At 37.1% G+C, this 20,352-nt stretch overlaps 4 protein-coding genes across 7 annotated transcripts; all 4 read right to left on the bottom strand.

Annotated features, from left to right (window-relative positions):
• Positions 1-858: 858 nt before the first annotated feature.
• Positions 859-2,778, bottom strand: LOC110420884 (uncharacterized). The gene has a single exon (XM_021434274.2). The coding sequence runs from the start codon at positions 2,386-2,388 to the stop codon at positions 1,420-1,422; it is 969 nt and encodes a 322-aa protein (XP_021289949.1). The 5' UTR covers positions 2,389-2,778; the 3' UTR covers positions 859-1,419.
• Positions 2,779-4,333: 1,555 nt separating this feature from the next.
• On the bottom strand, positions 4,334-8,317 carry LOC110420883 (POLAR LOCALIZATION DURING ASYMMETRIC DIVISION AND protein). Its single transcript, XM_021434273.2, has 4 exons — positions 7,747-8,317; positions 6,057-6,472; positions 4,950-5,205; positions 4,334-4,796 (listed from the first exon to the last, which is right to left on the bottom strand). Exons 1-4 carry the CDS (start codon positions 8,159-8,161, stop codon positions 4,681-4,683), a joined length of 1,203 nt encoding a protein of 400 aa, XP_021289948.1. The 5' UTR covers positions 8,162-8,317; the 3' UTR covers positions 4,334-4,680.
• Positions 8,318-8,930: 613 nt separating this feature from the next.
• Positions 8,931-14,911, bottom strand: PUR4 (purine biosynthesis 4). Of its 4 annotated transcripts, none has more exons than XR_002445519.2 (4): positions 14,675-14,911; positions 14,511-14,562; positions 9,482-14,266; positions 8,931-9,332 (listed from the first exon to the last, which is right to left on the bottom strand). XR_002445519.2 is itself a non-coding variant. In XM_021433428.2 (4 exons), the coding sequence occupies exons 2-3, from the start codon at positions 14,550-14,552 to the stop codon at positions 10,070-10,072; spliced, it is 4,239 nt and encodes a 1,412-aa protein (XP_021289103.1). In that variant the 5' UTR covers positions 14,553-14,562; positions 14,675-14,910; the 3' UTR covers positions 8,931-9,332; positions 10,065-10,069. The 4 variants fall into 4 exon arrangements, 3 of the variants coding, with proteins under 3 accessions (XP_021289103.1, XP_021289105.1, XP_021289104.1); XM_021433428.2 differs by having other exon boundaries at positions 10,065-14,266; positions 14,675-14,910; XM_021433430.2 differs by having other exon boundaries at positions 10,065-14,266; positions 14,752-14,910.
• A 1,243-nt stretch (positions 14,912-16,154) lies between these two features.
• Positions 16,155-18,969, bottom strand: LPPGAMMA (Phosphatidic acid phosphatase (PAP2) family protein). The gene is made up of 2 exons (XM_021433759.1): positions 18,052-18,969; positions 16,155-16,556 (listed from the first exon to the last, which is right to left on the bottom strand). The coding sequence occupies exon 1, from the start codon at positions 18,760-18,762 to the stop codon at positions 18,070-18,072; it is 693 nt and encodes a 230-aa protein (XP_021289434.1). The 5' UTR covers positions 18,763-18,969; the 3' UTR covers positions 16,155-16,556; positions 18,052-18,069.
• Positions 18,970-20,352: the final 1,383 nt, after the last annotated feature.

The following is a 20,352-nucleotide window of genomic DNA, read 5'->3' as shown; positions in this document are numbered from 1 at the left end:
GATACAGCAGCGTTGGATCATAACTTGATTCTCAACTCTGCATGTGAGCGTGTTCGAAATCTGCCTTGGAGTCAGGAATTTGGGGCAATAATTTTGCCTGATAGCCCAACATTTGGCATGAAGTTAATATATTCAATCATGGCAGGCACAAACTAAGGACGATGAAGATTTTGTAAGGTTTCATAAAAATTTCAGGCATATTGTATCACAAATCACTAATTAGAAGTAAATAATCATGGTTTACGTAGATCAATGGCTTGGATTTTTCCTTCCATCCATGGCAGTATCTGAAGAGACGTTCGTATAGGTCTGGGGCTTTGCCTGGTACCGATGAAGTTTTATTACTAATGTACTATACTTCGCAGCTATAAACCCGAGCTGAAAACTCAACGAATAACAGCCTAAACTCTTAACTGAAGCCTTCCCTAGCTCCATCTAAAGCCCTTAAAAGCCTGAGATGTGACAACTGGAATAAATGGCAAAGGAGGGAGGGATCCAGGCTTTCCCTCTCCATTTTTTCTTTATCTTTTTGTTTAGACAGTTTGTTGTGTATGATACATATGTCCAAAACCTAGGTTTCAAATCAGGATTCAGTTCCATCATAACCAATCTTTTCCACTTTGGATACAACCAAACAGTTTTTCAAATTATTCTTTTGCAGAATTAGAAAATTTTCCATCCTCAAGTTTCTTATCCAAATGTGAAACGAATGACTGATCCCATTTTCCTTCAATTAGTATGGCAAACAAGCTGCCAATTGCCAAGGTAGCTTTCTCACAAAAAAACATTGAAAAATAATCCTCTTGACTAAGCTTTCCAATCAAGTAACAGATCTTAACAGGCCCATAATATAAAAAATCCTTAAACCAAAAATTGACAGGGGATGGAGACATTCAATTTGAACTTTCTTCCTGTTGCTAAAAAAGTCATTAAGAATTACATTAAATAATGAAACTGCGGGGCCAGAACACTGCATAAGCTTTTCTACCAAAAATGTAAAAGCTGGTCAGAGTATCCAAAGATGCATAAAACTAATCAAAGTACCATAAAACCCCCCAGAAAAGCCCTGGCTGGAACCAGAAGCAGAGAACACTTCTGCCTATCAAAAGATAATAACAGAGAGAAAAAAGAAAGATTTGCCAACACCATTAAAGACGGTAGCCCATGAGGAAGTTTTAGGAAAAAAAATTAACGCTAAATAAATTTTATCATTGTTTTCAATTTCCAGTGTACTATTACCCAAGCCCTTCTCTTTTTTGGTTTTTTAATATTACCTAAGAGCCATAGAGATTCTCTCTAACAGCCCTAGATGTTGAATATAACAAAGTCATTTAAGTCGGAAAGAAAAAAGCAGTGCTTCTTCCTAAGATAACCAATAATATTCATAAATTAATTAAACGAAGAAGAAAATTAAACGAATCACGTGAAACCCAACCTTCTCTTCTTCCAGAAACTCATCTCAGGATCAAGTCTTTCAGCTGTTCTAGCCGGTTCGGATTTACATCTCGTGAGGATTAGAGGCCGTACATTCCCAAACTGCTCTGTTTTCAACTCTTCATTGTTTTCAGGTTTTTCTGTTTTGCTCTCTTCAAATTCCTTGCAAAAACCCGACTTCTCTAGTTTTTCCGAATCCATTTGGGACCCGTGATCCGAATTTCTGCAAATGGACAATTTTTCGGATGTGGGATCCTCTTCTTCTTTTTTAAGTCCTCTGTTTTCTCTGTTTTCTTCTTCTGTTTCCTCTGTTTCTTCTTCTCTTGTCTCCTGGTTAGCTAAAGGTGACCCCCAAAACCTACAAGCTAAAGAAGAAGATCTGTACGGAGCGGACCGACAACGTGTTAAAATCAAAGCATTTTTGGGGGGTGATGAACAGGAAGAAGATACAAAAATCTTAGCTTCCTTTTCATTTTTTTCACTTTCCTCTTCTTCATTTCCTTCCACAGAATCTTCAATTTTGTTCCCAAATTTCGATGAATCTTCTCTAGTTTTGGATTTTCTGCAGGAACCCATTTGGAAAAACGGCCCCCATTTCTTCCAAGTGGGTCTAAAAGAGGGCTTGGCCTTGGCTTTCCCAGCGAAATGATGGCAAAACAGAACATTTCTGATCCATTTACAGCGGTTGCGGCGACGAGTCGGGGGTCCGGGTCGACCGGGTTTTGTACCGGCTTGTTTGGAGCGTTTGACACGAACCTGACCCATGCAAGTGACTTTAGGCGAAGAAGGCTCTTGGGTTTCAATGGCAGTGTTCTTTTTTCTAACAAACATTGGACTTGAACGTGACCTTCCCCTGCTTCTGCTCCCAACATTGCTTCTCAAAAACCTCATCAATGGTGGCGGATACTTCTCAGCCCGACCCGGACTGGATATGGGTTTTGCCGATAACTTCATTTTCCAAACCAAACAAAGAAAAAAAAACACCCCTCTTTTCTTTCTCTTTGAAGATTGCAAGATTTCTGCTTTTTTGTAGAGTCTCTATCTACACGAAGATTTTGTATGTATGGTTTCTTTTTTCTCTCTGAGTTTGCAGATTGAAAAGATTTGTACTTTGGTTATTTGTCTTTCTCTAAAAGCATGTGGGTTTTTGCGTGTGAGGACTCTTGGGGATGGCTGTCTTTGGTTCTGGTAAGAAACTGAAGTAGATATAGTGGTCACCTTCCTTCTTTGTTTTCTCTCTATTTTCGCTTTGTTTTGTTTTTATCTTTTTGTGTTGTTTGATCCTTTTTAATCTATTGCACGGTTGGGTGAATCCACTGTAAATTATTTAAAATTTTTCTATTTTCTTTGTGTTAGGTTGTAGGGTTCTGTTTGGCTTAAACGGGCCTGGCCTTCGAGGTCAGTTATTATTATACTAAAACAAAACCTGTAAAATAATGGAGGGGAAGCAGGAAAACAGCAGAACACAGAAACACAGATTCATCTACAGTACAATTTATATCGGTGCAGTGATAACCGTTGGATCTTGGTTCAGTGTGGCAACATATTCTAAGGTTTGTTGTTCGGAAAGATGGTTTGCAGGATAAGGGAGGAGGGTTGTCCACTCAGTCACACAAGCATTCATGATTGGATGGTGATTGATGCATCTTTTTTAAGGCAAACATCATTACCAAACGAACTGATTTCTTTGGCTCAATCCATTTTCTATTTTCCATTTGCTTTTCAACAACAAATGATGAAAAAGGAATTGGAGCCCCCACCTTGGAGTAATTTACACTTGCTCGAAGCTTTAAAAAATATAAAAAGGTTTTAGTTCTACCAGCTAGTAGTACTAGTATTAAATTGTCTGCTGCATCTGGATTTCTCATTCATTTATCAGAATGAATTTGTTTACTTATTTTAATCTTGTTTTTTCCCTTCCATGGGTTAGTTTACAAATAGTTAAAAAAAATTAAAAAATCCTGTAGATTCTGTAATCTGTACAGTAACTAATATAAGAAATAATAAATGGTTGAATCAATGCTCATCTGTTCTTTTTAGATCCCTAGTACCAACATTGGCACTTTGACATCCTTGAGTGAACCATTACATCAGATTTCTAACACTGATGTGCTAACTATCAGACATTCTACTTATTTTTGAAGAGTTTTTTTTTTTAAATTTTTTTTTTGGTGTTTGCATACCTTAGCACGACAGTCACATTGAGTCATTCTTCAGTTCGTCTAGCAGTAATTAGGTCTATGTCCTGAACAGAACACCTGCACTTGCATATGTTACTTAATAGTATAAGGTATAAGGTATATGCCAAAGAAACTTTCTTTTATTAAACTTGGATCTTCACGTTTCCTACTCTTTCTCCCGTCTCTTATTTTCAACCACAAAAATATCACTAAAGATATCGAATGGACTGGGAGTGAGCTCTTACGAGTAAAAGTGAGATGAAAGTGGGTCAATCATTATCCTTTTATATAAGCCTCAAGATTCAATGTCTTAGTTTGTAAGCTTTTGGAAATCATGGGAGACTGTAAAAAGGCCGGCCCTGAGTGTTCTTTGTCTGCCCTTGAATGGCGCCTACTATTATGAAAGTCTATCGCTGTCAAGTCAAATAAGAAAGCGCAAGTTGGAAGTCTTCCGGTGAAGAACAGGTGATCTTTTCAACACCCCCACCAGGGCTCCACCAATCTTTTTATCTGCCTCTGCACGACCAACCACCATAGCACTACAAATCGTCTACAATTGCTTGCTTCCAGCTTTACCCTTCAGTGCACTCCAACCAACGTTTTATAGTTTTGTGAAGGAGTATTTCGTAATTTCGCAAATGTAATGGACATAAGAGTAATATTCTCCCCCAACAAGAAAACAAAAAGTCAACTATGATTTCAGGTTTCCACTCTGGCACTCAAGAAAGAGCTTGACCGAGAAGCAGGCAAGCTAGCTAAGTCAATTAGGAATCACTTGGTGAAGAGAGTTCGGCTCCAGACACTAGGCATAAAAAATACAAGCACATCGTAATAAAATAATCAGACAGGCAGAACTCAATAAACAGATTACCATGTCTAGATTTCTGATACTACAGTATTATAATATGGAAGGGTCCAGGAGATACACAGGGAATATGCAAGCTAGATTTTAGAATGGTGTGACCTACAACTGGTATTGTTTTGTGATGGCATCTGATGATTGCCTATCAATTTCCTTCTAGGTCTTGCCCCTGGGAAATATGGTAATCATGCATATCAGTTGCACTCAGGACTCAATAGGTCTTTTCATACCAACCAATGATTTCCTTGTCTCCAATCCACTTTTAATAGGGCAATCCTGATCGTTCATACTTGCTTGCTCCCCTTGGGTCTCGTTATCATCTGAGAAATATTGCATTAGTAGTAAAGATAGACACCACAGTATATAACATAATTGAGAATGAGCATATTATGGTTAGTGGTAGACTGGTAGCCCTATAAAGAAACTGATTTCTAAAACATAGCTATAAGATGGTCGAAGTAAGAAGTCTTTACCTGAGACTGTTGATAGAGAGAAGTTAGCCAGGCCCCTAACACAATCCTTTAGTGCTTGGAGTTCAGCTTCCTTCTCACGGAGTTTGGATTGAGCCAAACTCAATTCAGATTCTAGCTCCTCAATTTGGTTTTCCTGCTGCTCAATTAGCAAATGGCACAGCTTCTGATCTAGTTCAGATGGCAACACTCCCTGGCACTGGTATGAATCAGACCTCTGTCCCACCGACTCATGCAGACTTTTGGCTGAAACCTCAGTCTGCAAACGATTTCTCAAGTTAATAGCAAAAATTTTGTCAAGTCTAAGAAGATGCAGAGTTGTTAGAACCATAGCAGCAAAAATACACTCATTGCAGATGCATTTACATAGTTTCCATGTTTCTGATGCAATTATAATAATTCATCAGGCACTATTCCTCTGTATTCTAACCTCACAAATTGGCATATCCTCTGTCTTTAAGGTCTAGCCAGTGGCCAAAGTTATCAAATTTCTCCAACTAGTAATACGAGATCAGAAACTGCTTATCTGGTAAACAATCTGGTCACATGTTTTTCAGTTCCCCCAGGTATGGCTTAATAATAGAATGTAGGAATTCCTATTCCATACCCAAAATATTCTTATTCATGAAGACTGCTGTGTGCATTCTTAGCATGATTCACTTTTGAAGACTGATTACATTAGCTAAAGTCTCAGTACTTGCCAAGTACTAATTATTAGCCAGTGTTAGCATCAAGCAACCAAGCTAGAAGCCATAAAAATATTCTTTTCACCAAGGAAAGCTAATAACTTATTCAATGTGCATCTTACTCCTTGATCAGTAACAGAATAAAACAGTTAATGCTTAAATTTGGTCAGCTATAGCTGTTCATTGAAAAGAATCACCTCTTAAAATGGTCCCCAAAGTCTCTTTTTTTGTGATAAATTTAATAGTATCAGCAAGAGAAATGTTGTATCAAGAGACAAAAATATACCTTTATTCAAAAGCTAATTTTGAATAACTTGTCCTGAATCTTTAGTGTGGGAGGAGGTATAAGATAAACTACTACACAAGCACCTTTAACTGGTAAGTCAATTGAAATAAGGATGTAAAGGTACTTGATAAAGTTCACCTCACTCAATTTTTGCAGTTCTGACTCGAGCTCTGCCTCTAGCTGATCCATTTCCCCCACCTCTACCTCTGGTTCTGGCTCTTCAGTAAGAACACTACTGGCATACTCACCATCATCAATTACCGGGACGCTACATACTTTGATCTCATTATGGTCTCTGTTCCCTGTACCTGACTTATCAAGCAGTACTTGTGTATTCTTGCCGCTAGATTTCTTTGACCCTGTAGCAACTTCATTTGCAGAATTCGAAGCTTGTACATTGCAAGATGATTTTCTTTTGCATAGCTCAGTTTTTAACTCCTGAACGACTTTTGCAGTCTCATCCATTGTTGAGTTCAGCCTATTGATCTCAGCCTTGCCAGCTGACATCATGTACATGATGCCAAAGCCAAGTCCCCAACGAAACACAGAGCCATCTAAGGAGTAAAATACAAAGTAAATTGAAATGTCAAACTCAGAGCTTTAAATATGTTTAAAGCAAAAACCCTAAAACGGGACAACTACACTGATGCAACCCGAACTAACAAAGCCAACGCAGATGTACAGTCCCTGGAAAGACAATCGAATTTTTCGAAGCTCTTGTAAATAGGAAAAAATTACAAATCCCGCTAGCACATTAATAATTATCAGAGGTTCTAAATTTTTTTTTTCCAAACTAGCAGTGAGGCTGTTGATATCTAACTAACCAATGATTCCTTGTTGATAGTTTGATGTGTTACCTATTAGGAAGACACATGCTTTCTTACAGAGTGAAATAAAGCAGTCTGATGTCACAACAGCTCCTTTTTACTTAACTAATAGTCATTAACCTTTAATCTAAGGATGATCAGAACAAATTAACAGTTGACAACTTGACCTGATTTGAGACCAAAGCATAGCACTTGTAATTGAAGTAATTTAAAATCCTTGTTGCATTGAAGAAATTTTGTATATAAAACTAGTACACAGAAAATGTAAATGGAGATGCCTCAGAATATCTTGACATAGAGACATGGCACTGTACACAATCTTTTTGAAAAAAATTACTTTTCATCACTTTCTTTTTTTTTTTTTTGAAAGGTACTTTTCATCACTTTCTATTATATTAAGTCAGGAATTTCTTCACCATGAGAATAATTTTTTAATCAAATATTCTTAAAGCTCACCCCACCAGCACCCCTCTTTTTCCTCACCTCGAGAATGAAGTGATTGTGAGAAAGCTATTGATTCTAGAGCCATGTTGGCAAGATATGTATACCACAAAAGGTTAATATTTTGGCTTGGCATTACATAAACATATTGTCCTTCACTGTTCCATCTCTGGCATTCGCAAGAACTTAGGAAGATTACAGTGAAAACTAGAATCCTGCTTTCAGTTTCTTAGTAGATGACAAAATCGGGGAATAAAGGTATATACTGCATCAAATATATGTTACAAAATGATAACTTGACTAGAAAAAGTATTCCATCAACAATCTAGAGCATACCCTCTAGCTACTCGTTTAAGCCAATTTCATAGAATGCACAAAAAGACGGTACTTGGAGAAGTAAGTTCAACTTTTTCTTGCTTTTGGTGTCAGAGCTTGGTAATTAACAACTTCAAGTTATGCAAAAATTCCAACGTTTTGATGCCTAACTGATCAAACACAACTCCAGCAATTTCTCAGCAAACCAAAATTGAAAAAGATCATAATACAAACAGGAACCATACCTTTGGAAGGGCGTGATCCACACTTATAAGCCACATTCATACCAGTTCTCCTCTTCTTCGACCAAACAGCAAACTTCCTTCTACTCACCTCTACACCATCAGCTCCACTTGATCTTTTCTCAGCCTTCTTCAAGACAACTTTTTTCCTCAAATTCCTATCCTTGGTTTTAAGCCCAGTTTTTCCAGCAGACTCAGAACTGGAAAATCTAAAGATCCCATCTTGCTTCCCTTTGTCCTCTCCATTACTCTCACACCCAGATTCTAAAAACCCATTTTGGAACTGAAGATCTAGTTTTTCTTGATCATTATCGGAATTTGGGTTACCTTGAGAAATGGGGTTGTTGGGGTTAAAGAGGTGTTTAGCAAGGAGTCCGGTGGATCCTGCAACAGCCGCGCCTAAGAGAATTTGCCACATTTGAGATCAAAGGGAGAGGAAAGGCATAACTTTTGTTAGAGAATAAGAGAGAGATGGAGAGATTAATGCATCAAAGAGAGTAGAGAGAATGAGAGAAGAGAGTGAAGAGCGAGACGCAGGTGGCAGTGGCAATTTCCTAACTTTCTTTATTTTCGGACACGTGTTTCCCGCTTTGCTCCATTTTCCAAATTTGGACCATTTTTCGGCTCCCCATTTCCTTTATTTATTGTAAAATCACTATTTGGTCATTACACAGTTGTATTACCATTTCTGTCTGATTGGACAGCTTAAATTTTTAACCAAAAAAGTTAATTTTAAGCTGTAAAATATTTTTTTCAAAGACATATATAGTAGGAGTAATAATTGAATTTAACTTTAATATAACTATAAAACCATAACAAAGATCTTTCCTAATAAAATTTAATTATATGTCATGTTTATTCTTTTCACAATGGTTTTGTGAGATATGCTGAAGATTTTTCTACCAAAGAACTCACCTCTGGCATAATCCCTTAAAGTGGAATAAAAGGAAGTCTGAAATCAAATTTAGTAGGCTTCTGGGAATATAAAATGGTTTTAAAGGAAATGCCAAACCAGTCTATTACCATTTGAATTTCAAAACCATTTTGACATTTATATGCATAACCTTGTGTTCTGCAGGTCACTTTCAACTTCGTTTTTGTCTGTCTGTATGCCAACCTTTTTTCACAACTGTTATATAGTTCATGTCCAAATGCAGTCTCCAATTGAAACTATTGGCTATGGAAACTTCCACAAAAGAAATAAGATAGTTATAGTTCACATTTATGAAGATGTATTAGCTCCCAAAATATTTATGATATAATACAATTTAAAAAGGACAATTGTCATAGCTATGAGAGAGAGCTGAAACACACTGAAGAAAGTTTGCCCAAATAGGGCAAATAAGCACCTCCACAGCTGGAAACTTGAGATGATGAACAAATATAAAGAACCAGCTCTGTTGGAAACTTAAGATGATGAAGAAATATAAAGAAACAGCTATGTAATCAGTCAGCATGAAGCAAAAATTAAGCGACGTTTTCCAAATGTCCTCATGACATTTCGGGATAACAGCTAAATCTCCAAATCGAACTCAAATGAAGCATCCGACCACTATACTTCCTCTCATTTGTCCTTGCATCTCAATAACCTGCCATAGAAAAAGTGAATTTATATAAATGTTTTTTTTTTGTTTGAAAGTTATCAAGTGGCTTTCATTAAACTTTGGGGAATGAAAAAGTTCCCTCCATCAGAAACAAAAGAGACAAAATCAACTCACAGAGGTATTGGATGATATACCTTTACATAAGAGACAAGCATACCCCCAATATTCCTTCAAGGAGCAGAACAAAACTAACTGCCCCTAAAATAGAGCAGAAATTATCACCGAGCATCAACCTATACTTTCTGCACTTTTCACTAGCCCAGATGGCAATGAACAAAAGAAGATGTACATGACCATACAAAGCAAGACCACCAAAGAAACCAATCCACAGTGAAAAAACCCCAGACTCAATGGCCAAATCCAAATCCTAGATGCCAACCCAAAAGCACCCAGCAGCAGAACCGAGAGCATGGCCAGGGCAGGGACAAACACAGCCAGCAGCAAAGAACCAACCACAAACATCAAAAGAGCCATAACCACACAACTAAAATTGGAGGAAATCTCTCTTTTTTTTTTAACTACATAAATTCTGAAATTTTACACTTACAATATGATTTTTTTTTTTTGATGAAAACCCAACATCATGCAGCATAAGTTAAGATCACACGATTTCATCCAAGACACACGTATAGATGATGCTTTCTCTCATTTTCACATAAAAAATGCTGGATATAAATTATGCATTCATTTGGTTAGTAAAATAAATGGAAAACTAACCAAACTCATGAGCACCACTCTCTGGCATTTTGAAACATCCGTAACCAGGGGCTAGGGCCTTTCTTGTCCACATTCCAGTCCTTTGGGTACCAAGGGTACTGCCACATCAGGAAACAGCGTTCTGGATGAGGCATCATGGCTATATGTCGACCATCAGGAGAACAAATTGCTGCCACTGCTAAAGGAGAACCATTCAAATTGAAGGGGTAAGCCTCTGTTGGATTCCCATCATCGTCACAATACCTTAATGGAGCCAAATCTGAATGCAGTACACGATCCAGAACACCTTCATCAGGAAAATATGCTCTTCCCTCACCATGGGCAGCCCATACACCTAATGTACTGCCTTCCATTCCCTTGAACATCATAGCAGGAGAATCCTTTATAGTCACACTTGTGAAGCGGCATTCAAACCGTCCAGACTCATTGTGAACAAACCTTGGCTGCGAGGGGTCCCCACCAGCACCAAAAACACCACCAACTTGGGGGCCTGGGACCCACCCTAACAGAGCCATTAACTGACATCCATTGCAAACACCAAGACTGAAAGTGTCAGGGCGCTTGTAGAACTCCTGAAATTGATTGAGAAGAGGCTGATTGAATTTTATGGACGCAGCCCAACCTTTTGCAGAATCAAGCACGTCAGCATAACTAAAACCTCCAACAAATGCAATTCCACGGAAATCGTGCAAAGAAATAGCTCCATTAAGAAGGTCTGACATTGTTACATCCCAAGGCTCAAAACCAGCAGCAAAAAATGCTGCCGACATTTCTCTGTCTCCGTTGCTTCCTTCCTCACGAATGATAGCTACTTTTGGTTTTAAAGTTGCAGTCATGTATTTCTCATCTGTAAAGGAAGGTGTGAAAGACAATGCCCAAGAAGGCTCATGCCTAAACTTCAAACCTTCTTTCTCCAATTCCACACAAGAAGCCAGCCTCTGCAACTTTTCGAGCTGGAAACTTGTGTCCTCCCACATATCTCTGAGGAGAGAAGTTTTCTCATTTAAATGAGTAATTCCGTCAACCTTTAGCTCTATCATGGGCAAGGTGGTTACTTGTCCTATTAACTCAGCAGAAACATCCATACTGCTGAGCTTCCTCATCACACTATTCAAGTTGTTCTTGCTTACCTCAAGAATAAGACCAAGCTCTTCCGCAAAAAGTGATTGGAAAACACTCTTCCCTTGAGAAGCCAAGTCCAATACAATGCCACAATTTCCAGCAAATGCCATCTCCAGGGCACAAACGAGTAACCCACCATCACTGATATCATGACCTGCAGAGATCATACCATCTCCAAGAAGGTCCTGCACACCCTCAAAAACTCTTTTAAGATAAGAAACATCATCAAGATCAGGGCAGTCATTCCCAATTTGATCAAAAACCTGAGCTAGAGCGGATCCACCCAAACGTCGCTTTCCCTTTGCCAAATCAATATGAAGCAAAACACCATCATCTCCGAACTTCAAATCTGGAGTTACTGTTTTAGTTATGTCAGGACAAGTGACATAAGCACTAATTACGAGATTGCCAGGAGCCTTAACAACCTCACCACCTGCATGGGCAGCCATGGAAAGACTGTCCTTCCCACCATCAATAGCTATACCAAGTTCAATCATAGCTTCTGAAAGAGCAATAGCAGCGTCATACATGGCTGCTCCTTCCCCCTCAAGCTTGGCAGCATACATCCAATTTCCACTTGCTTTAACATCAGACAGAGAAGTAACCTTTGCCCAAACAAGATTTGTGAGAGCTTCTCCAACAGCCAGTCTAGCCATTGCTTTTGGATCAAGCAGCCCCTTGATTGGCTGCTCTCCAATAGCACAAGCACCTCCAGTAAAGTCAACATAACTTTGAGCAATGACCGCAACATCAGAAAGAGGTAATTGCAAGGGACCAACTGTTTGCTGTTGAGCTACAAGACCTGTTACACATCTATCTACTTTTGTCGTCAAAAACCGTTTGGAACATACAGATGGTAGTCTCAATACCCTCTTCAACGAATCCATGACTGTGATTCCAGGAGCAACATCAAGTGGCTCTCGAGCATAAGCTACCCTCTTGAATTCAAAGCTTTTTTGAGGCATGTCCCCAAGCACTTTCTCAAGCTCTAGATCAACTGCAGGAGGAGGGGGAGGGAGTCCACTTGCACGGCATTTTTCATTTGCTAAGCTATCAACTAGAACAACACGTCCCTCACCATTAATAGTTCCAATAACAGCCATTGAAAGTCTTTCTCTTGCACAGATTGATTCCAATAGGTTGTGGCTTTCAGGCTTCACCAAGATTGCATCCTGTTCTTGATACTCTGCACCCCATATCTCCAATACAGACATCGTGTGATCTCCAACAACAATTGCCCGAATATCAATCTCAGCACCCTTTGGGTATATTATTTCCTTGACAACATTGCAATTCCCACCAGCTCCCTGATCATGAATGCTAATGATTGGGTTATCCTCCCCCATCTCAACACAGGCACGAACTACACGATACAATTTTTGTGCCATTTCAGCATCTCCACGTTGTACGGCATTAAAATCAAGTTCTGCATCATTCTGGCCACTAACCATACTGGACGCAGCTCCACCACCCATTCCAATTCGATATGCAGGACCACCAATCTTTACAACTAACATTTCAATCTCAGGGTCCCCTTTCGATATATGAGTGTGATCAATCTGTCCAATGCCTGCACTGAACATGATAGGTTTCAACCATTCACGTCGCTCACCACTAGGGAGTCTCATTCCAAAAGTTCTAGTGAAACCCTGAATCAAAGGTTCACCAAATTTGTTACCATAATCTGATGCACCATTGCTAGCCTCAATAAGTATTTCCAAAGGAGATGCCAAATTTGATGGATATGAGAAAGATGAGTCTTCCCATGGCGCATAAGATCCCTCTAAATTAAGATTCCCGGTTGTGTAACCAGCTGTGGCTGCAATAACAAAAGACCCCCTTCCTGTAGCATGTGTATCCCTAATGCGACCACCTGCACCTGTCTCTGCACCAGGATAGGGTGCCACTGCACATGGGAAATTATGTGTTTCAGCTGTAAACAAGACATCAATTTCACGAGTTGTTTCATTTAGTGGGCAAGCTGTTCCAGGCTTAACTGGTCGCAATTGATAAGCAAGGAACCCCTTTATTGCACTTGAGTTATCCTTAAAGCCAATGACAGAATTGTTTGGATTTGCTTTCAAAGTGCTCTTCACAATTTGCATGAGGGTCCTATCCATGGGCTGTCCATCGATAACAATCTTCCCTGTGAAAAACCAGTGCCTGCTGTGCTCACTGTTCGATTGGGCGATATCAAATAACTCTACATTTGTTGGATTACGCTTAATGTCCTCCATGAAAAGCCTGGTATAGTACTGTAAATCTTGCTCATCAAATGCTAAACCCATTTTCTGATTAATTTCTTCTAATGCTTTCCTTCCCTTCTCAATGACAGGCACAAAACGAACCTCCTCTGGAACCACACTGGTTTCAAATGATGTGAGCTTCTGACTATAAACACACTGTGTCATCCGATCATGAACCATTGCAGCAAACTCATTAATTTGATGCTCCTGCAAGACTCCCTTACTATACAACAAGTACCTTCTAGACCTCTCCATTCGAGTCACCTCAGTCAAGCCACAGGACTGACAAATTGAAACAGCGTTTGAGGACCACGCTGTTGTAAAAGACAACCTAGGCCCAACTTCAACTATAGCTGTATTCACCCCTTCTTGCCTCTTCTTCTCAAGAAAACTCTCAGTTGCCAAATTCTCAGGCTCATATGTCTCCCCAAGAATCCATTTAAGCGTGGAGAGCTTTTCACTGGAAATATTTGAATCAAGCCCGATATTAAAACACTGCTCAGTTTTCAGCCCAACAATCTGATTCGAAACTTTGCTTTGAACCGATTTGAGAAGCTCATCGTTTGCACTTTCTTGTATCAACGGAACACGGTAAAAATGTATGACCTCTTGAGCGGGCTTTTCAATCAATCCAGGTTGCTCATCAACCAAACTGGTACGGACATTTCCAGAGGCTGTCGCTCTAGGCTTTGATTTAGCAGAGCACCTCAAAGAAACACCTTTTGTATTAAACATATACCCCATCCGGCTTGGATTACAGAGCTTGCCCCATAATAAATTACCTCGCTTAATCGAAAGATTTCTCTGTAAAAACAGAGTTTGCCTAGTTGTACCCTGAATGCAAAAAGAAAAAGCAAGAAGAAAGTTAACAATTTGAATCAATAATTTGTGGCTGCACCAATTAGTATAAAAAATAAGAACTCCAAATCATAGTTTTCATTTGTTTTATAAGAAAATCAAAGAAACATCACAACCCTTTTCGTATCGTAGCTAACCAAAGGAAAACGCAAATGTGGAATATCATATTCACACACTTTCTCAGTAACCGAGCAGCGATTAGAACATAACAAAAACTTACATGCAGGAACTCTGCCGCAGTTATCTCTCTTACCCCAGCCATTCTCAATTACCTGCAAAAAGAACCCAAACCCAGGAAAGAAATTTGTTCCGTTCAGATAATTAATTGAAGAGAAGAAACAAATCAGAGAAGACACAGAGACAGAGAGAGACAAAAGGAAGAACCTAAAATGAGGGGCAGTGAACTCGACAGTTAGAACCCAACCAGGGTTTTAGTTTATGTCTTTAGAATAAAACCCTACCTCGGTTTATGTCTGTCTCTCTGTTTTCTTAATTTTTCCTTTTCCTTTTTTAAAGATATCTTTGTTAATAGGATTTTCTTTTATAAAAAATCCTTTCCCAGTTGAATCTTCCTTTAGGCCAAATCCTTTGTTAGAGAGGGAAATATAAAGAAAACAAAAAAATTTAATAATATTGCCTTGTAAAGTTTGAATAAATGTTATTTTTTTTCGATTTTAATGTTCAATTAATCACGAACGGTAAGAACATGATAAATTACTTTATAGATATTTGCACTTTAACATTTTTTTTTATAAAGTTTTTGCACTTACGTACTTTGTAACTATTAAAGTTTTAACATTATACTTGAAACTTTTTGATTGTTGCGATTTAGTACTAAGTACTTTGAGGCTTTGTTTCGTTGTTTCTCTGTGGTTCCCCGAATGACTTGTGACATCAATAATCAATTTTTTTTAATGAAATTAGGAGTTAATCTCTTTAGACAAACACCATAATGTCATTTTTGATATATTATACTGACTTAAATGCTAAAGAGAGTAGACTCATTGATACGAAATAGTAAATATCTAGAAAAGAAAAAAGCATAAATGATACTTAATCTTAACAATACTTCAAACTAATTTAAACTTACCATTCACTAGTTAAACGAAAACCTTTTTAGAATAAGATTCAGTTTTAATGGCCTTCAAATGATTGGGAACTAAATATAATAAAAAAGATTTTGAGGACTAAAATGAAAATATAATTAGAAGTTCATGCACCAACCTCCGAGACTCAGCTACCCTGTAGAAAATGCTACTACAACTTTTATGGGAAGTTGTTAACAAAGAATAACCAGCACACTGTTTCCCTATTTTGTTGATAGTTTCTGTAAATATCCAGGGGAGACGCTACATTCTTGGTAATACTTGCTGTAATAACTAATACTGCTTAAGAAATACTACTAATGGTTAGTGCAAGAAATATGGATTAAACAAGACAAGGGAAGCACAAGTACAATGTCCAAAGAAGACAAAGATACCCAAATGGCCGAAGATGAAAGGCAAAGGTGTTTTAGGAAACTTTCTCACTTGTCAGGATTTGAAGGGAAAGCTTATACGTAGACAATAGAATGTCCATTGTCATCGTAAAATGGAGACTGATACATTTACTTTGACTATAAATCACAATGTCAATCCAAAATCCTATCTCATGACTTCAAATATGATATCCTACATAAAGTTTTTGCTGGACACATACAGGAATATGACACAAACGTGGCTACACGTCAACAGCAAGGGACACCGGGTTATATGAAAGTCCAAAAGAACATAACTACCTCATTTCCCTGAAGATGAGCATTTAACAATAGTTTAATTGAATAATAAACAAACAACCCTAATATTCAGATTTCAACATGCCAAGCTCAACAAGAAAACCGTAGTGAATTCAATAAAGATAGAAATAAACTCCATATTTTGAGCATCAATAGCAAATAAAATGTAGTGAAAATCTTCATTAGATGCAAGCTAGCACCTGTTACACAGAATGATTGTAATCAAAATGTAGTAAAATATAAGGAAATGATGTGTGATCAATATGTTGGTTCTTTCACTATGGCACCACAATAAAAAAAACAGCAGCATGCTATTAATGTATGGTTATACAGCATCCTCAACACCAATGGTCTCATCTGGCTTCTTGTGCAGTAGTTTTAATAGGACATGATCCATAAAGTGCCGTATAATGAGAACAGCATTCACTTAATAATTGAATTATTTATAGGCATAGAAGCAGAATCTTGAAACACAGAGGTGAAGATACTGGTCTGCAAAATGAAAGAAGAGCACTTTCATTACAAAGATATATCAAATCTCTATTCTGTATTAGAATAAAAAATCACTTAAACAGAATGTGAGAGAGGGAGTTACAGAAACATCAAAGAACTGGTCAAAACAAGGCACCTTCAACACAGAAACTCAACAGGATGGAAAAATTAAAAAATATGATACTTGAAATACATTTGCGTGAGAACCAGCTCTGTGGTAAGCACAAAGCAAATAATTCTTCTGTTTTTCACAAACAGAAGACATTTCAAGGGCACTATGAAGACAAATTAGTCTACATTGTCATCATGCGTGAAGATGACAGTTAAACCTCATGTCAGCATAGTTACAGCGTCCAAACCACCAGAACTAACTACACAAGCCATTTTTGCTACCATGCCACAATCAAGTTTCTGTATCTAATGCTAACCTGAAATTTTCTCAGAACCAAAGTCCATTTTCCTGCTACGGAGTTTTAAGAGTCATTCAACGTATATAAAATTCCTCCTTTCCTATAGGCTACAATTGAGTTATTGCACCAACTGAAACTATTCACTAGACCTCTTCTCTTTTGTCATCCCGCTAATCATGTCCTGTCACAATAAGTATAATCGTTTCACATTCTTCTTATTGCTTCATCCTTCTAAAGATCACACTCCTCATGTGAGCGTACCACAGGTACCTTTAACATAGCCAGGTCTATTGACCAGCCCTGATAACTTCCCTTTTCAAAGCAAATAAACAATTTATTACCAAAAAATACAAGACATCCTAAAATCTTTCTTCAGAAAGCCACTGTAGTTTAATTAGACTAGAACATTATGCCACTTGTTTGTAAAAACTAACATGATTGTTTCTACACCAGTATTCACTTATAATTTGAAAGCTAACAAAGCAATTTGCAGTAAAAAGACCTCCTTTTAACAAAAGGCATACACTTGGTGGTTGGTACTCACTTCCAATTGGATTGACATTTAATTAGAAGCAAGGGATCACTTAGTATCTGATGAGAAATGACCTTAAGCTTAAAGGATAGAGCAGGATCACTGGTGACATCTGATGATCTATGATGACATGAATTTTTTAGTTTATTACAAGGAATGCCCATGAAACACAGCAGAGGTTACTGCATTCTATATTCTTGCGAAGAAGGGATTTTATTCTATATGACACACAGACACAGGAGTGAATCACTCTAAGCAAAGCACTACTAGAATGGTATTTATTAAAATGAGACTATAATTAAGATTACAGACCTACCAAAACAGAGAAAGCATGTTTTATTGTCAATTTAACATAAAAAATGCTAGATTATTTACGAAATTGCATCCCTACTTCATAAAATGTGATAAAAACAGCCTACCCTGCATTATTTAAGGAAAGAATTTTCAAACTGGAACAACAGCAAAAGTATCTCAAATCACAAAATAAGCTTTCAATTCCCCAAATAGAATAAAAGATCATAAAATAGAAAGGAATAATAAAAGTCTTCCATACCCGATGAGTTCCTATTGATCAACTGCTCTTGGAAGCCGTAGCTTTTCTGGCAGCCATACCTTTTCTAGCAGCCCTGGCATTATCATACTCAAACTTCAAGACATCTGATATATGAGAAGTATCCTTAGCATAAAAATACCTCCCAAAGGCACTCTCCTCAATGAGAGGAAAATAACAGAAAAGCTTAGAATTCACCAGCCAAAACCAAACCCCCCCAAGAAAAATCCCCAAAGCAGCTCCAGCAAAAACCTGAGCGACAGTATGGTAGCCCAAATAAACCCTGGAATACATTGTCAAAACAGCCAAAGACCAAGGCAAAAACAAAGCAGCCCACTTGATTCTAACATTCCAAATCCCACCAATCCCTTTACAAGTTAAAAGGGTGAAATAAACTGCAAAAAAGAACATGTACTGAGAGTGACTCGAAGGCCAACCATGAGAATCACACATTTCTAAAAGAGCACAAGTTTCAGGCCTGGCTTGTTGAACAGATTTTTTTATGAGCTCATTAATGAACTGAGATACTATCAGGCCTAACGCAAAGAACATTCCTTGAAGCTCTCTACGGAAGATAAAATGAGAAACAAAGCCACCAAGGGAAATGAAAACGGGGACTAAAGAAACCCAGGCTAAGAAATGGCCTAGTTGGTCACCTCTTTGATACCTTACATGGGTTAAAGTCACCGCTTTTAATGGATGGTGTGTTGCCATGGTGGAAATCTGATTGAGGATTTGATCTGGGTTTTTGGAGGAGTTCAGATTAAGGGCAGTTCCCAGGTGGGATTTAGATTGGGAGATTTCGGTTTCTAACTGGCGTTTCGGGTTTTGTTTCTTGGTTAACTACCAAAAAGGAGAAAATTGGAAATAAGGGAGAGGGATCAACGATGTAACAGCTACGGAGATGCCTAGGCGTGGGAATCCAAGTCTCCCTATTAAAGCTGACATGCAGCGCTCGCGTTGACACGGTGAAGAATTAAAGTTCGTATTTACCTTTCCTTTTTTTTTTTTTTACTTTAATTTAAGACCCCAGCTTTTAAAGTTGTCCAAATAGTAGGTTCAATATTAAAATTTTAAAAATTAAAAAAAAAATCGAATTTACTTTATACAAAGATCAAACCGAGTCTATCAAATATTAATTGAAACATTTTTCTTATATTTATATTATGTATTTAATTAAACAATTTAAAATTAAATCTACATTATTTCTAACTTCTCTTCATTCACAAAAAAAGAAAAACAAAGTATTTTCTATCAAGAAAAAATATATAATTTATTTAAATAATTTCAACAAACAAGTGAAAATTTTGGGTTGACATTGATTAGGTAATTATGTATTAATATCTATTTTATATTTGTATCGAGTACTTAACAAGAACGTTTACTTCATTTCTAAATTTCTCTTCATTTAAAACAAGAAAAGTAATTATCATATTTTTTATGGAAAAAGAAAAATATGTGCCATATCGAGGAGTTCTTTTTTTTATTTTTTAAAAATTTAAGAAACTATTTTTGTCAAGCAAATTGTTTGAATTGACATTGCTTAAGCTTAATTTGGAGTAATTAATTAGGTAATTAACAAGAGTTATAGATCTTGCACATTTGTCTCACATACCATCTCCAATAAATATATATGGATGGTAGATCTCAAACAATCACACTCTACTCTTAACATCCTAAACTCTATTAATTAGGAGATACTTTATTATTAGGACAGGGGAAAAATGATTGATTAGTCTAGCTCACAATGTGCCGGAATTGCATTTAATTTTGCCAAAAGTATAAACTTCATTTAATTACTAAGTCAAGTGAAAATAATTTTTTTATATCTATTATAGTGATTGTAAAAGTGTTAATATTATAGATTTCACGTCAGTAAGAGGTAAATTTTTAAATATATAAATATGAAGCTTTTTGACAGTGACACTAGTACTTATTTTTATAATTTTTTTGACTCAAATGCCATGCATAACCGCTAATAATTTGTGTAAGGCAATTATAAATTGCTTTGATGCATTTTGATTCTGTTAGGTTCAATTGAATTGCTTTACTTTTATTTTAAATTAAATAAGTTTTTTATAATTAATAATTATCTATTTATTATTAATTTGATTAACATTAAAAAATTAACTATTAGTTATAAAAATTTAAGATATTATTTTTCAAACTAAATAGAGTTTCATCAATCTGAGTAGGATAAAAAAGAATACTAAACAAATTTCATGATAGGATAAATTATAAAATATAATTTTCTTCAAAGGCATCTGTTTTACCCATAAGCATTAGTAAATTAAAAAGAAAAAC

Source organism: Theobroma umbraticum, unplaced genomic scaffold (assembly GCF_002168275.2).
Source record: "Theobroma umbraticum cultivar Fairchild unplaced genomic scaffold, ASM216827v3 scaffold_86.0, whole genome shotgun sequence".
In the NCBI taxonomy this organism is placed as follows: Eukaryota; Viridiplantae; Streptophyta; class Magnoliopsida; order Malvales; family Malvaceae; genus Theobroma; species Theobroma umbraticum.
The sequence above is the reverse complement of the archived record's forward strand: the minus strand, read 5'-3'. Positions and strand labels throughout refer to the sequence as shown.

Excerpts from the sequence above, each read along its gene's own strand:
- LOC110420884 (XM_021434274.2), bottom strand. The coding sequence starts at position 2,388 with ATGAAGTTATCGGCAAAACCCATATCCAGTCCGGGTCGGGCTGAGAAG.
- LOC110420883 (XM_021434273.2), bottom strand. The coding sequence starts at position 8,161 with ATGTGGCAAATTCTCTTAGGCGCGGCTGTTGCAGGATCCACCGGACTC. Across the intron at positions 5,206-6,056 it reads AACTGCAAAAATTGAGTGAG|ACTGAGGTTTCAGCCAAAAG; the intron begins GTGAACTTTATC and ends AATCGTTTGCAG. Across the intron at positions 4,797-4,949 it reads CTCTCTATCAACAGTCTCAG|ATGATAACGAGACCCAAGGG; the intron begins GTAAAGACTTCT and ends AATATTTCTCAG.
- PUR4 (XM_021433428.2), bottom strand. The coding sequence starts at position 14,552 with ATGGCTGGGGTAAGAGAGATAACTGCGGCAGAGTTCCTGCAT. Across the intron at positions 14,267-14,510 it reads CTGCGGCAGAGTTCCTGCAT|GGTACAACTAGGCAAACTCT; the intron begins GTAAGTTTTTGT and ends TTTTGCATTCAG.
- LPPGAMMA (XM_021433759.1), bottom strand. The coding sequence starts at position 18,762 with ATGGCAACACACCATCCATTAAAAGCGGTGACTTTAACCCATGTAAGG.